Source organism: Perca fluviatilis, chromosome 6, assembly GCF_010015445.1.
Source record: "Perca fluviatilis chromosome 6, GENO_Pfluv_1.0, whole genome shotgun sequence".
NCBI classification, from domain to species: Eukaryota; Metazoa; Chordata; class Actinopteri; order Perciformes; family Percidae; genus Perca; species Perca fluviatilis.
The window spans coordinates 11506204-11521453 of record NC_053117.1 but is presented as its reverse complement, the minus strand read 5'-3'; the positions used below and the strand labels follow the sequence as shown (position 1 = coordinate 11521453).

The window sequence follows — 15250 nt, the reverse complement described above, 5'->3', positions numbered from 1 at the left end:
GTATCGTTATCGGCTCCGATACTGCCTAAAACGCTGGTATCGGTATCAGGAAGTACTGGAGTTTATGCACCAATCCGATACCACGTAATAAAGCCCTAAAGAAAATCTACGTTAAAGTAGTTTATTTATGTTATTTTTCTGTTTATAACTGACTGTCAAACTTCATAATAAATAACAGAAAGTTTAGTGGCATTCATTGTTTGTGTTTGTTCATGTTTCACAAAGATTTCAACCTGAGCCAGACCGGCAACAAATATAGAAATAATATCACATCCATACAGGGATAGTTGTTAAAACTAGGGCTGTCAAACGCTAAAAAAAAGTAATCGCGATTAATCGCTGAATTTCTATAGTTAGTTATAGTTATAGTTATAGTTTTATCACATCATTAACATTCTATTATTTGGCATTTCAGAACTGTTTTTAAGTATATATTAACAATGGAGAGCAATTCTTACCAGGGTATCTTGATTGGGAATCAAATGAATGCAAAGAAAGTTACTTTATGAACTTGACTTTAAGATTTGTATTGGTTTATTATTTATTTACTGTAAACAAAAGAAGAAAAAAGAAAAAAAAGAAGGGTACTAAACAACAGTCAGGAACTTGTTTATTGAAGGCCATGGTCAAAATTAAAGATTTAATAATAATGTAATAACTATAACAATAACTTATTTCACCAGTAAATTGCTGTTGAACGACAAAAACAACCACCAGACAGGAAAAGGGTATTTTACAATTACTGTGAATGCACCACGAGGCTACCTGTTTTAAGTGAACGCACCGCACCATCTGTGTTGTTTAATTCCGACAATGGCAGCTGCTGCGCTGCAGAGCAGACTCCCGGTGTTGGAATCCTCTACAGTGAAATGCGGTCACACTTTACACTGTTTAATGTTAGCTGTCAGCATTTTAACAGTGTTTAATCCAGCTGCTAGCTAAAGGTAGGCTAACGTTACCTGCTGTCAGGTGTAGTGTAAAGTCAGGCACCGAAATAAGGTTCCGAAATTTTCGTTCTTATTTGGTCTCGTTACTACCGTTTAGGTTTAGAAGTTACATGTGCAGTAACTTCTAAATAATTTCGATTACTCACTGACGTCCAGTGATCACCGGTTGATGAGACAGCGTTTGCACTTCGGTTTCAATAACAGGTCGGCGAGAAGCTCTCTCCAAAATAGTGCTTTGCCTGAGCCCACTAGCATCAGCCTACATCACGTTAACTGTACCATGCTTAGCTCGTAGGTGGTAGCTCAAGCTTGACGTGCTTCGGTGATATTTTAATTCGGCTTTACACAATGTGCATATGGCTTTCGACTTGTCTGCGAGCCGTCCGGGAGTTTTGGAAAATAAAAAGCGCCATTCAGAATTGTGTTGCTGCTGCATTTCTCCATCATGCCTGCAGCCAGCAGCAGGAGGATGTGTTACGAGGAAGTATGGCAGCTTGATGATAAGTAAAGGTGCGGCAAAGGGTCAAAATAGTAGCCTGTTAGGCACGACGTGAAGCCGAGTGAAGTGAAAATAAATTAATAAATGGCGGCATGCGAATAAAAAAAATTAATGCGTTATACTCGGCCCTTAATCGCGTCGCGATTAACGCGTTAATGCTGACAGCCATAGTTAAAACGGATCGGATCAGTATTCGGTATCGGCCGATACGCAAGTTCAGGTATCAGAATCGGTATCGCGAAGCAAAACATGGTATCGGGCCATCTCTAGTTTATGTTGTGATAAAGGTCTTACATTTCATTCAGAATGGTCTTAAAAAGGTCTTAAGAAGTCTTAAATTTGACTTGGTGAAACCTGCAGAAACTCTGTAAGAAGATTGGTGCCAATATCCTTTTGGTATCTCCAGTACTGATGGTTACAAGAAAGTTATGACAAAAAGATCAAATCCATATGTGCAGCTGTTTGGAAGGAGAAAGTAACGGAGGGTTGAGGGGATGGATGGTGGAGGACTGCACAGGTAAACTGGTGTTAGAATGACATCTTCTGTCCTTCCTCCATGTTATCTTTTGTGTTTTAAGTAGAGAAAGTGAACACTAATGCTGATTCAAGTTTGCCTAGATCTGCCTGCAGTCATGAATATATTATGGCCATGCATTTGAAATAGGCAAATGCATATTTTTGCTGATCTGTATGGAGCTAGAACAGTGACAGTAACCTGTGGTATTGAAAATAAAAATTGGCATTGAAACAACAAATATTGGCACTGAAAAATGTTGAACTGAAATATAAAACACAAACATCAAAAAGTAATAATCTCACAATGCTATTATTTTATTTCACTTTGACATTTGTTTGCATTATAATAGGTTTTTTAATGTCAATCTACATTTTTTTCTTGATGTCTGACTTTTTTCAGTAACAGTTTTTTTACGATTTTTACAATGTCACTGGTTTTCAGTTTCAACTTTCTGTCACTGTTTTGGCGTAGGGAGGAGGGGCCTGAGGGGAGGGACAAAGAGGGCGTGGTTTACAGGTAATTTGCATAGGCTACTGGGAGAGACGGCAGCTCCACAGGCATCCTCATAGATCCATGTGTTATAACCACATATCTGCAATGGCTTCCATAAGTTCACCTGGAACCACCAAATCTAAGTAAGTCTGTTTATTTCTGCCATTTTTTTTCACCTTGAAGCAGGCTGGTTAGAGCTGTTCTCTTAATACATCCATGGTTAGCACACGTCAGCTAAGTTGGGGCTAATTGTAGCTAAGTCTCCCGCCGGGGATGTCAATCTTACGGAGCCCCGGAGGTGACATGGAGGGAAAAAAAAATCGGAGTGAAAAAAAAAAAAACGACGAAAAAAAAAGACATGTACTGGTGGCAAACACTAACTCGAGATCTCGACTTTGAAACTCGAGATCTCGACTTTCAAAGTGAACAAAGTGATCCAGTCCAGAAGTCCGCGGGAGGCGGAGATTTCCGGCCGGGGGCAGCGTGTCCTCCCCCGGGGAGGAACACAGCCTCGCCTCGTTGCTGCACCGGTCCCAGCTAATCCAGATGGCAGCTGGAGGCGGAGATTTCCGTGGCCGGCTACAGCGTGTCCTCCCCCGGGCATGAACACAACTTTGCCTAGCTGCTGCGGCGGTCCCCCGGTCATGTTTCGTCCCAGCAGTAGCCTACGGCCTGGGGCTGCAGCTGCGTGGTGTCGGTTTTGGCTCCCAGGAAGCAGGCAGTGAGCTCCAGATCCTGCATCCGCAAACGGACTCTGCCGCCCCGCACCGCAATAGATCTTCTCCGTCCGCCTGCCACCGGCAAAGGCAATAGAACTTTCCGCAGAGAATCGACGTACAGGTCGTCCTGGACTACGTGTCTTTGTCCGGTCGGATCAGGATCAGCAGGGACCAGCGTAGCAGCGAGGCAAAGCTGCCGGCGGCGGCGTGTCTTCCCCCGGGCAGGAACACAGCTGCCCCCCGGGGCAGCAGAGTCCGTTTGCGGCTGCAGGATCTGGAGCTCACTGCCTGCTTCCTGGGAGCCAAAACCGACACCAAGAAGCTAGAGCCCCAGGCCGTACTGCAAACTCGAGATCTCGACTTTGAAACTCGAGATCTCGAGTTAGTGTTTGTCCCCAGTACGTGTTTATTTTATTTTTTTCTCCTTCGTTTTTTTTTTTTTCATAATTTTTTTTTTTCTCCGTCGCAAACTCGAGATCTCGAGTTTCAAAGTCGAGATCTCGAGTTTCAAAGTCGAGATCTCGAGTTAGTGTTTGCCACCAGTACATGTCTTTTTTTTTTCGTCTTTTTTTTTTTTTCTCCTTCTGATTTTTTTTTCCCTCCATGTCACCTCCGGGGCTCCGTACAATCTATCTTCTATAATTTAGTATTTATAATAACAGTAATTCCTGTCCTTTAGGAATCCTAAGGCTGGTCCTAAGGTGTTATTGCTGGCTCACGAGGCTTGACTTGCTTGCATCTCTCATTAGCTCCGTCATGGATGTCTTAAGAGAACGAGCTCCGCTCTGTCTACCTGCCACTAACACTGGCACCGGCATGGAACGTTAACGCCCCTCCCCCATAACTATCCTCCAATCACAAGTATAGCTGCTGACTGACAGGTTTCTAGGGAAATCACGCAGGCAGAACGCGTTCACTGACATCTCCTAAAACTGGAAAAAACACAGTTACTGAAAAACTGCCTTAGCTGAACATAACAGTTAACATTATCATGTAAACCAGTCCAGTACAATATTTTATAACTGTTTAACTGATATTATTGGTTAAAGGTTTACTTGGACATACATGTATAAACTTGTCTGTAAACAAAAACTAGTATGTCTATGGTATATCTGGCTTAAAGGCGTAACCTTTACATTTCTCATCCGATTTCACTAAGTTGTGTATAATTACAAGCACCTTCAACTGGGAGGCAGTTTATGGAGAGACTGCTGAGAAGGCTTTAGGAAGTTCTGCAACGTCAGCCTGTGGATTTTGACTATTTACACTTTTTACACAGTGTTTTACACTTACACTGTTTGAAGTCATGAAATGGGACTTTACACATTAACCCTCATGCATTATCATTGCATTTACTGTAATTTGTTATGAAATATAGAGTCAAATTCTTACTTGAATATATTTGTTATTCATTGAAAAGGTACAGATTTAACTGTTTTGCTGGAGTACATACTGTAAATGCATGTAATTTCAAAAACTGTTAAGGATTAAAATCAATTCAATTTTCAATTCAATTCAATTTTATTTATAGTATCAAATCATAACATAAGTTATCTCGAGACACTTTACAGATAGAGTAGGTCTAGACCACACTCTATAATTTACAAAGCCCCAACAATTCCAACAATTCCAGTAATTCCCTCAAGAGCAAGCAGTGCGACAGTGGCAAGGAAAAAATCAGTACTACATATAAAGTAGTAGTGGTATTTGTCATTTTAAGATAACCACAAAATGGTTTTCCTGTGTTATCCTGTCATGTTTATGTGTGAAGAATCACACAAAGCTATCCGCCATTTTCCTAGGAGTTGGTCACAGGGTTAATGGCTGCCCTCAGTTCTGCCATAGTCTGTGGCCTCAGAGGGCACTGGATGGGTGGTAAAAGTACTCCACTGGCAGACTCTTCTGTCACGTTCCCCCTCCTAGAAAAGATCTTGTATATCCTGTAATTGACAAGTAATGTTAAAAGACTGCAGTTGCTTTTAGAATACTTCACAAAACAATACACTTTTATTTTGTAAATAAAATGCACACTTTGGGTGTGCATTTAATTTGTTATGCACATATGGCCATAATAAATATCAAAAACAAAATAAAAAAAAAGGTTTAATTGAACATTTTGAAGCTGCACAGGGTCCTGGAGAAGTCTGGTAAAGTGTCAAGGTCCCTCTGGAGGCGTGGTACAAATATATAGTGGGTACAAAATAAATGCAGACTGTTGAAGGGATCTAGCAGGCGATCCTCTTAAAGACTGACACATCAGTGCACTATTAATATCACTTTAAACCCCCAAGTGGGCTAGCTGATGTGGTATTAGCTAGCGTTACCGCTTGTTCGACAGGAGACTTAGCTACAATTAGCCACAAGTTAGCTGACGTGTGCTAACCATGGATGTATTAAGAGAACAGTTCTAACCTCTGCCAAAACAGCACAGCTTAGGCCTACATTTAAAGTTAACACTAAACCAGCCTGCTTCTACGTGAAAAAAAATGGCAGAGATAAACAGACTTACTTGATATTTGGAGGTTCCAGGTAAACTTGTGGAATCCATTGCAGATATGGGTAATCTGTGAGGATGCCTGTGGAGGTGCAGTCTTTCACAGTATGCAAATGATATGCAAATTACCTGTAAACCACGCCCTCTTTTTCCCTCCCCTCAGGCCCCTCCTCCCTATGCCAAAACAGTGACAGAAAGTTGAAACTGAAAACCAGTGACATTGTAAAAATCCTGATAGCGTAAAAAAAAAACGGTTACTGAAAAAAGTCAGAAATCAAGAAAAAATGTAGATTGACATTGAAAAACCTATTATAATGCAAACAAATGTCAAAGTGAAATAAAATAATAGGATTGTGAGATTATAACTTTTGAATGTTTGGGTTTTATATTTCAGTTCAACATTTTTCAGTGCCAATATTTGTTGTTTCAATGCCAATTTTTATTTTCAATACCACAGGTTACTGTCACTGTTCTAGCTCCATAGATCTGCTGCTGTTTCAAATATGTGATTTGCCTCTCACCATGTGCTGTAATATTTGTGTCCTTTATTCACCTTTTTATAATGTGTTGCGCTGTCCTTGAGTTGATTTTGTTCTGTTTAGTTCTCAGTGCACCTGTAGCCATTGTAGCACCCAATTTATTTTGATGCTCTTTGTCTTTGTTGTTTTACTTCACCTTTGTCTCGTTCTGCTGTTCTTTCTTCCTCTCTTTCTGGCTGTTTGTTTCCTGTGCGTGATGCATGTTCTCAATGTGTTGGATGGACCAGTGTGTAAGTTTTATTATCACTAAATTCTATCCTCACACCTGATCCTGGCTGACATGATACATTAATGAAGATATTTTGATCTTTTGGTTAACTTAACCAGGGTGTGTTAATCCTGTTTTGTGGTTGTGTTTCTCTGTTTGTGTGCATATAAACTATATGTTCCCCTAGCCCTGATCCATACTATGTATCATGAAAGGCCATCCCTATAACCCACACACTTCAGTCACTCAGCGGCTCATACTATTTTTTTTTTTTGGTATTTAGGGTCTCTTTCCTTTAAGTCATGGATGTAGAAGTGGATACATTGTCACCAGCCAGCTGGTATTATTTCTACCTTTTGTGTGTGTGTGTGTGTGTGTGTGTGTGTGTGTGTGTCATAATGGCAAAATGTGGTCCTGCAGACACCTGCTGTAGCACGAACTTCCACAGAAGATGTTTTGAATGCTGCAGACTCTAGCCATCTTGCATGTTGTTCTCATCGGTCATAAGAAAATATTTTCCAGATTGAAAAAAACTGAAATTACCGTTTAACATGACTGTCAACCACAGCATGCATATGTTTATGTATTGAATTAAGATTACATTTTGTGACCGTATTCCTGAAATTCAGGCAATAACTACGGTGGCTCTGAGGGGCCACAGCACGCAACAATAAGACATCACATGCAAATAAACCACAAAACGCAACAATAAGACAACACGTCCAAATAAACCACAAAACACAACAATAAGACAACACATGCAAATAAACCACAACACGCAACAATAAGACAACACATGCAAATGAACCACAACACGCAACAATAAGACAACACGTGCAAATAAACCACAAAACGCAACAATAAGACAACATGTGCAAATAAACCACAGCACGCAACAATAAGACAACACATGCAAATGAACCACAACACGCAGCAATAAGACAACACATGCAAATAATCCACAGCACGCAACAATAAGACAACACGTGCAAATAAACCACAAAATGCAACAATAAGACAACATGTGCAAATAAACCACAGCACGCAACAATAAGACAACACATGCAAATAGCCCACACCACAACGGAAGTGTTTTCAGGGGAAACACACATGCACACATGCCTCAATCATTGGCGTTTCCGGTACATTTCCGGTACAACACCAGGACAATTTTAACAATTTTCGCCATTTTATTCATCACTAAATTCACTTCTGAGTACGTTATAGGCATTGTCTTATTGTTGCGTGCTGTGGTTTATTTGCATGTGTTGTCTTATTGTTGCGTGCTGTGGCCTCTCAGGGCCACCGTAAATAAAGCCCTTTCAGCTTTGAGAAAATTTTCCTTCATGGTGGTGCTAAAGGAAAGCTCATTAAGTCAATATGTGATGTGGGTTTATTTTTATACTGACCCTGTCAGTTTTTACTGCCAAATTACCCTTTGTCAGCTGTAATGTAATAACTTGATTTCAGTATTTAATAAATACATTCAACTAGCATTCCTTGAGTATCTACATAGTAATAGTAAATTATATGTATTAGAGTACCTGGTTCTTAATTAGGAAATTTGAGTAAATGTTACTTTAAAATACACTTACAAATTTGGAAAAACAAAGTAGTTCCCACTTTAAATTTTTAATATGGAGATTTAAAAATGAAGTTGGATTCAATCAAAAAATACACATTAATTAAAGTTATGTAGTTCACACACACAAAACAACTACTAGAGAATTGATAAAATTAAGTATACTTTATGTGCAAATGTTATCTTAACAGACAGAAAACTTAAGTAGTTTGTACGAAGACTAGTCTTGTTTCACCAATGTAATAAAATTATGCAAAAAAATTTATCATATTTTTATGAGTAAATCAAGCTGAATTTTTTAATCAGTGTACAGCTGCAATCATGATTTAGGTCCCACCCTAATCCAAGGAAAACTGCGGGGCGAGAAAACATAAGGGCTCTGGGGAATAAGCTCCCAACATCTTCCTACAATTCATTCCGTAATCTACAATTGAATTGAATCACAACATTAAATGGCGTGGGCTATAACAGTTCTTGTGTTAAGATTGAATGTTTTGATGTCCCATCTATCCACCCCAACCTTCTCTGTACGCAGACTTTGCTGCTTTAGCAACTTCACCTTGAAAGCCACCTTCGTGCTTGACAGCTTTTTCACTTCAAATGTTGTTTTCGGGGCACTATAAAAGTCAAAGATGGCCCACAACATGTTCTTTACCCTGGACTGAAATGCAGCTAAACAGCAGTGCACTTAGTGTTCTTTAACAATAGTACAACTAAAGCTGTGGTCTGCTTTATGTGTAGCTTCTGGCAACTTTGATTTCACGTGGTTTGTATTCACTACAATGAGTAAATAAGTACTCTCGGAGTAATTCATGTTCTATTTTTAAATCTTTTATAACTTTATACCTGCTTGTTGTTTTTCAACATTGTAAAATGCAAAAAAGCTTTCCTAACCGCTACCATCCAGTAAGTTCACATTTTCCACATTCTTTTAAGTTTTATGAGCCACTGAAAGACTGAGTTGTCCGGGATCAGGGTTTCCCGCAGAAAATTCTGAGGGGAGAGGGGTACAAACTGGACATGTAATTTCACTGTGTGTAGTGTTTAACTACGCTAACTAACCGCAATAGCGTGTAATGATGAAAAAAAACAGACAACAGCTGTGTCTCAAAGACCGGGCAACAGCCGGGACGTTGAGAATCCACGCGCGAGAAGTGATGGATAGTTCCAGTCACTTCGTCATGTATTCACTTCGTTGAATCAATAGAAGAAAGCCTCACTGATGTGAAGAACAGGACAGAGATACATATATAAATGCTACCTGCCTGCCATATGCCAAAGCTCCGGTAAATCCACTCACCCCGACTCTGCTCGGGCATGCCCCAGCTGCCTGCACATTTGTTGACAAACTCCCACAAACAACAACGCATGTGACGGTGAAATGGCGATTTATTCCTTTAAATGTGAATAAACAACATAATGCTCCTCATAACCACTGAAAACTGTCAAAAAATCCAACCCAAAGTCCAATTATTATGGACGTTATCTGACATTAAGCGTTTCTGCTTCATTAGATTTAGATCATTCACTTTTTTTTTTGACGACGTAGTTAAGGCGGCAGGCGTGTGTTGTTTAGGTGGCCGCCTTAACTGCAAAGTGCTGCGGGAAACCCTGGGGTTTTAACTGTATCTATGTGTGTAGGTGAAAATGAATATACAGTATATCTACCTCCCTCCGTGTTCTTCTCAGCCCTGACACATCTAGTCTTTAATTATTTTCTATAGCATTTTACAAAAGCTTCTAACAGGTTCTCACTGCATTCTGTTTATCTGCAGTGTCCTAAATTTATTATTATTATAATTGTATTATACAAGACATTTCTGTGCTTGTTGACTTTAAATGTGCAGTCCCTAACTGTGTGTCTTGGTGTGTGGTTTTTGTGTTTGGATGATTTGTAGGCACAGAGTCAGTTCTAAATCTTGTGAATTTGACTGAGTACAACTGGCTAAATCATTACATATAATTCTTGTTCCATACAATGGCTTGTGTACTTAACGCTTTCCCTCTATAACTCATGTTTAACTTGATTCTGACGTGTTTAACTCCTTGACTTGGTGGTGTTTATTCGCAGCTTGGTGGTCAGAGAGGACAGATGTCAATGAACTCAGTGAAATGAACAACTTCAAGTTAACATTTCCCAGTACCCCACAGACCCTTTAAAGGGGTGATAGAATGATTATATAGGGTATTTTACACTGTTCCTTAAGGTCTCCTAATGGGGTATGTAACATTGGTTGGGCTGAAAATTGCCCGAATGATATTTTATTAGGCCCTTAACTACCCTGTGAATATGGCTCTATTTGGAACAAGAGCTTTTCTTCCAAATATGGTATGCTGATGAATATTCAGAATGAGCTTACGCTGATTGGTTTGAGCAAACTACATAGAAACACATGGGAGACTCTCATATTTCAGACACTGCAAAGTTATACATTGTTTATCGGGCTATTTCGTTATTATATTCACTTCTGATACTTTTTTAAGCAAGAAATCAACTATATAAAGCTCAAATATGGGCCGTTTTACGAAAATTGATGGCTAATTGCAAATTTGGTAAGACTGTGTGTCGGAGTTCAGCCGCCGGTGCTGCCTCTTCGCCCGGCCTGCCTTCCTTCACAGACCCCGGCCTGCTATGAGGTACTTGGAGCTCGGTCACGGCTGCAGCCCACAGCAGGGACTACCAACACCGCTGCCCTGACAGAGCTCCAGGGCCTTCAACTCCCCTCTTCCTGCTAGCTAAATGGCCCGTTGTGTGAGAGTGCCGTCAGCGAGCTTGTTACACCAGCAATCTGTTACCACATGTTACACACATGTCACGCAATATAAAAAATCTAACTAAAGGTCTTATAAAGCTAACAACGGTGTCTGATTTCAAGTTAATGAATATTTGTGAAGACAAAGTGTTTTGTTAGCTGTGACTGTCCCTTCAATCCTAGCTATGTGTAGCTACAAACCACGGATAGTTAGCTTCCTTTTCGCCTTAATTCGATTATATTTAGAGTTTGAATTTCGTCACGCCACTTACACAACATCTAAATATATGTCTTATAAACCTAACAACGGTGTCCGATTTCAATTTAATGAATATTTGTGAAAACTAGGTGTTTCGTTAGCTGCAACTGTCCCTTCAATCTTAGCTATGTGTAGCTACAAACCACGGATAGTTAGCTAGCTTCCTTTTCGCCTTGATTCGATTATATTTACAGTTTGAATTTCGTCACGCCACTTACACAAAATCTAACTATATGTCTTATAAAGCTAACAACGGTGTCCGATTTCAAGTTAATGAATATTTGTGAAGACAAAGTGTTTCGTTAGCTGCGACTGTCCCTTCAATCCTAGCTATGTGTAGCTACAAACCACGGATAGTTAGCTTCCTTTTCGCCTTAATTCGATTATATTTACAGTTTGAATTTCATCACGCCACTTACACAAAATCTAACTATATGTTTTATAAAGCTAACAACGGTGTCCGATTTCAAGTTAATGAATATTTGTGAAGACTAGGTGTTTCGTTAGCTGTGACTGTCCCTTCAATCCTAGCTACAAATCACGGATAGTTAGCTTCCTTTTTGCCTTAATTCGATTATATTTACAGTTTGAATTTCGTCACGCCACTTATACAACATCTCCCTAAAGGTTTTATAAAGCTAACAACGGTGTCCGATTTCAAGATAATGAATATTTGTGAATTCCAGAGGAATTCTAAGAGGATTCTAGCTAGCTCTCATTGATAGAGCTACATCCAGCCGCAGGCTCTATCAATGAGACTCGCGGACAAGCGGCGTTTATTTCCCCAATAGTTTGTTTAAATAACTCAACACATTATAATTACACACATTAAAAGATTAACTGGAACCTGTGGTAACAGATTGCTGGCGTAACAAGCTCGCTGACCGTGCTCTCACTCACACACACCGGCATTTAGCTAGCAGGAAGAGGGGAGCTGCAAGCCCTGGAGCTCTGTCAGAGCACCAGCGTTTAGTAGTCCATTATCCAAAAACCGGTGACTTTGCGCGGGTATGGAGTGCTGTGGGCTGCCAGTCGTGACGGAGCTCCAAGTACCTCAGAGCAGGCGGGGTGTGTGAAGGAAGGCAGGTCGGGCAGCGAGGCAGCACCGGCAGCTGAATTCCGACACACAGTTGGACAAAATTTGCAATTAGCCATCCATTTTCGTAAAGTGGCCCATATTTGAGCCTTACATAGTTGATTTCTCGCATAAAAAAGTTTCAGAAGTGAATTTTGTAATGGAATAGCAGAGATATGCGCGACCTAGATTCTGAAGACTACCTGATCTCAGGTCAGTTGTGTAGCCTATGTAAATATTGGGGCGTGACCGTTCTCTTAATACACCCATGGGCTGACAAAGGTTCCGGTTTTTGGGAGGTTGACGTCAACTTCCAGCTTTGTTGGGATTCGCCCGTTTTCAGCGGCAGTTTCAAAATATTAAATTTTCATAGTAAAGGGGTGTCAGTGGGACTTTGAGCTTCTATGTATGTCCTATTTACCCACCGAACTGTCGTTATTCAACTATGACAGGGTAAAATCGGTTTTGCATTCTATCACCCCTTTAACATTATATATCGTTGAATTATCACTTGGAAATTGTTAACTTAGACCCTTTTATTGCTAAAACACTTCTGTGTTACGCAACCACTTTTGAAATCCTGTGTAGGAAGCCTAAACCAAATCTGGGTTTGGACTTGACTAAAGATGATGGGGTCTCTAACTTGAACTCTTCAGTCATTCTGAGGTTTAACAGCTGGAGTATAAGGGCTTCTTCTTTAATTTCTTTTCTAGGATCAAATTCATGAGCCTTCTTTTACTGTACTTAATTGCTGAACTTTAGTAATTTTAATATGTTGAAAAAGAGTGATATACAAAGGATGCAAATAAAAGTTCAAAAAAATACCAAAACTAACAAAGTATATTAAGGCATGAACAGATTTTAATTTCTCCTGAGAATTAATCAATGTCTCAATTGATAAACTGGGTTTGTTTTCTCACCTTTGAGACCCTTGTCCTTCTGTTCTGCATATTATCCTGAATATTTGGAGGTTGTTAGATACACAGCTTTATTACTCTTTTAACAACAGGGATCTGCATTGTACCAGATAATGAGTACGTTTAAAAAATAAAATAAGAAATAATTGCACTCTAACCATAATTCTACATAGTATAAAATGGTTAATGTACTTTGACAAACCTGTTTGGGCAATTCTTCTTTTCAGTAGAGGTCAAATCTATTTTACAGGAGTTTCCTGGCTAAGAGCAGCAGCACGATCAGGATAATGTAAAATTGATACAACAGCATTCAAAATTGCTTAGTCTTATGTCTGCATGAACCCTATTATATTTTATCGCTAGGAATTGATAGGTCAAACAGCAAACAGCCACCCACAAATAGTCTATAAACAAAGCATCAGGCTATCTTTGAGATTTCACATGAACAACGGTTAAAGTTACTCAGGCTACTGAAGAATACCATAATTCCTCCATTCAATAAGCGACGCACCCCAAGCTTCCATCCTTAACAAACAGCCATGTATACAGGCTCTTCCAGTCTCTTCACTGCTGGCTGTTCCAATTTAACGGGAGAGTGGAGAAAGAGGGGTTAGGATCGTGACCTGCCTCTGACGAGCTATTACCACTACCATCTTCAGCCAGAGAGGACATTATTTCTTCAGCTTCTTCTTGCGTTGTCACCCCGGCTGGAGGTGTACTAACAGGGCTTGCAGCAGGTGAATCGGTCGTGTTATTAACGTCATCAACCAAAATGAATTAAACTGCCTTGTTTTCTTTTTGCCATTGCTATATGATGCTAACTGCAGAATGGATTTCAAGGACTTTGCGCGCCGATTAATGGCCTCCAACGTTTATATTTTTTCTATGAATCTTTGAGTTAACAAGTACTAAACATGAGTTGAATTTGCACTGCAGCACCGCCACGCCTTGATGCTCATGACAAGAATAGCATGTATAGTTATCATTATTGAAGTGAATTAGGTTTAAATTGCCGTGCATGAATTAATGATATTTTTGCAATTTTACACATAATAATCCACGATTATCACATTACACAAAACTGAAATTGCACGTCAAAATGACACATTGTCAATATTTTTAGAGACCCCCCAACATTTCACAAATCACGTTATCAGGGGAGCCCCTGTCTTATTACGGGGAGCCGAGTGTGTGATTCTTAGCAAAAACCCCTTTGTTCTTTCACAAATATGTGCTCATTCATGTGTAATTACTTCCACCAACTAATCAAAGTATTCTCTTAAGCGTAGAATCTGCCATTCAAGCGAGTTGCTCGACAGCTGCCATGTTGCGCCTCCATCTTTAAAATACATTAGCCAAAGAGGCACATACCTCCGCCTTTCATGCTTTTACCCTCAATGGCACTGTGACAAATGCCAGGGAGGGGGAGAAGATTATTTGCGTCTGCTGGCAGATTTGAAAGCTTGTTGAAGATGGAGGATCACACCTATTCTCGAGGACATGTAATGGAGTCGCCAAGGAAGTTAAAAAGAGAATTAAAGGTCCAATGTGTAGGAATTTCTCCCATCTAGCGTTGAGATCATAAATTGCAATCAACTCTCTTGCACCACACAGTTCAAAGTACGTATTACAGCTACGGTAGCCTTCACACTTCAAAAAGCCGGTCTCTTACTCTTTTCAATATCCTTTTTCTGGGCAAAGAAGAAGACTCCTGTTCCTGAAATTTGGATTTTGAATTTGTGTGGTCCTCCATGTTTCCTTCTTCAAACTTGCCGGGCCGGGAAGCAACGATACCCATTAGCAGCATTAGCAGCACCTGTGAGTTTATCATGTGACAGCGAAAACGTATGTCCCTTACCGGCTAACGTATTTCAAGATGGCGCATGAATATGGAGCGTCTACCCCAGTTCATGCGAATGCAAATGTAAAATTTCAAGCCAAAAGGAATACTTGGAATTGATTGTGGTGGTAAATATTCATGAAAAAGGACAAGTTTGTGAATGGGCAACATAGATTTTAATAATTAACAACTTAACACGTTACACATTGGGCCTTTTTTAAAACGACAACGCGACAGGCAAAGCAACAAGACCAAAGTTAATATGGGAGTGGCTTTACCAAGATGGAAAGAGCTCATAAGGAGCAAGGATTTTAAAAGCGAAGCCGAAGTTGCCTGCTTTCTTCTCAAAAGGTAATTCTGCCTATTTGTGTAAATTGTAAGTTTTATAGTTGCTTGGCTAACTATAGCA

General features: G+C 39.9%; 1 protein-coding gene across 8 annotated transcripts in view; it reads left to right on the top strand.

The window, feature by feature from the left end:
- The window catches only part of abca2 (ATP-binding cassette, sub-family A (ABC1), member 2), a 280330-nt gene that overhangs the window by 44261 nt on the left and 220819 nt on the right, over positions 1–15250 (top strand). For 4 of the 8 annotated variants that reach the window (XM_039804281.1, XM_039804283.1, XM_039804279.1 and 1 more), the window contains one exon: positions 6435–6437. The exons of the other annotated variants lie outside the window; for them this stretch is intronic. In XM_039804281.1, coding sequence (XP_039660215.1) covers positions 6435–6437 — 3 coding nt within the window. The remainder of the gene's footprint in view (positions 1–6434; positions 6438–15250) is intronic. 8 annotated transcript variants of the gene reach the window in all.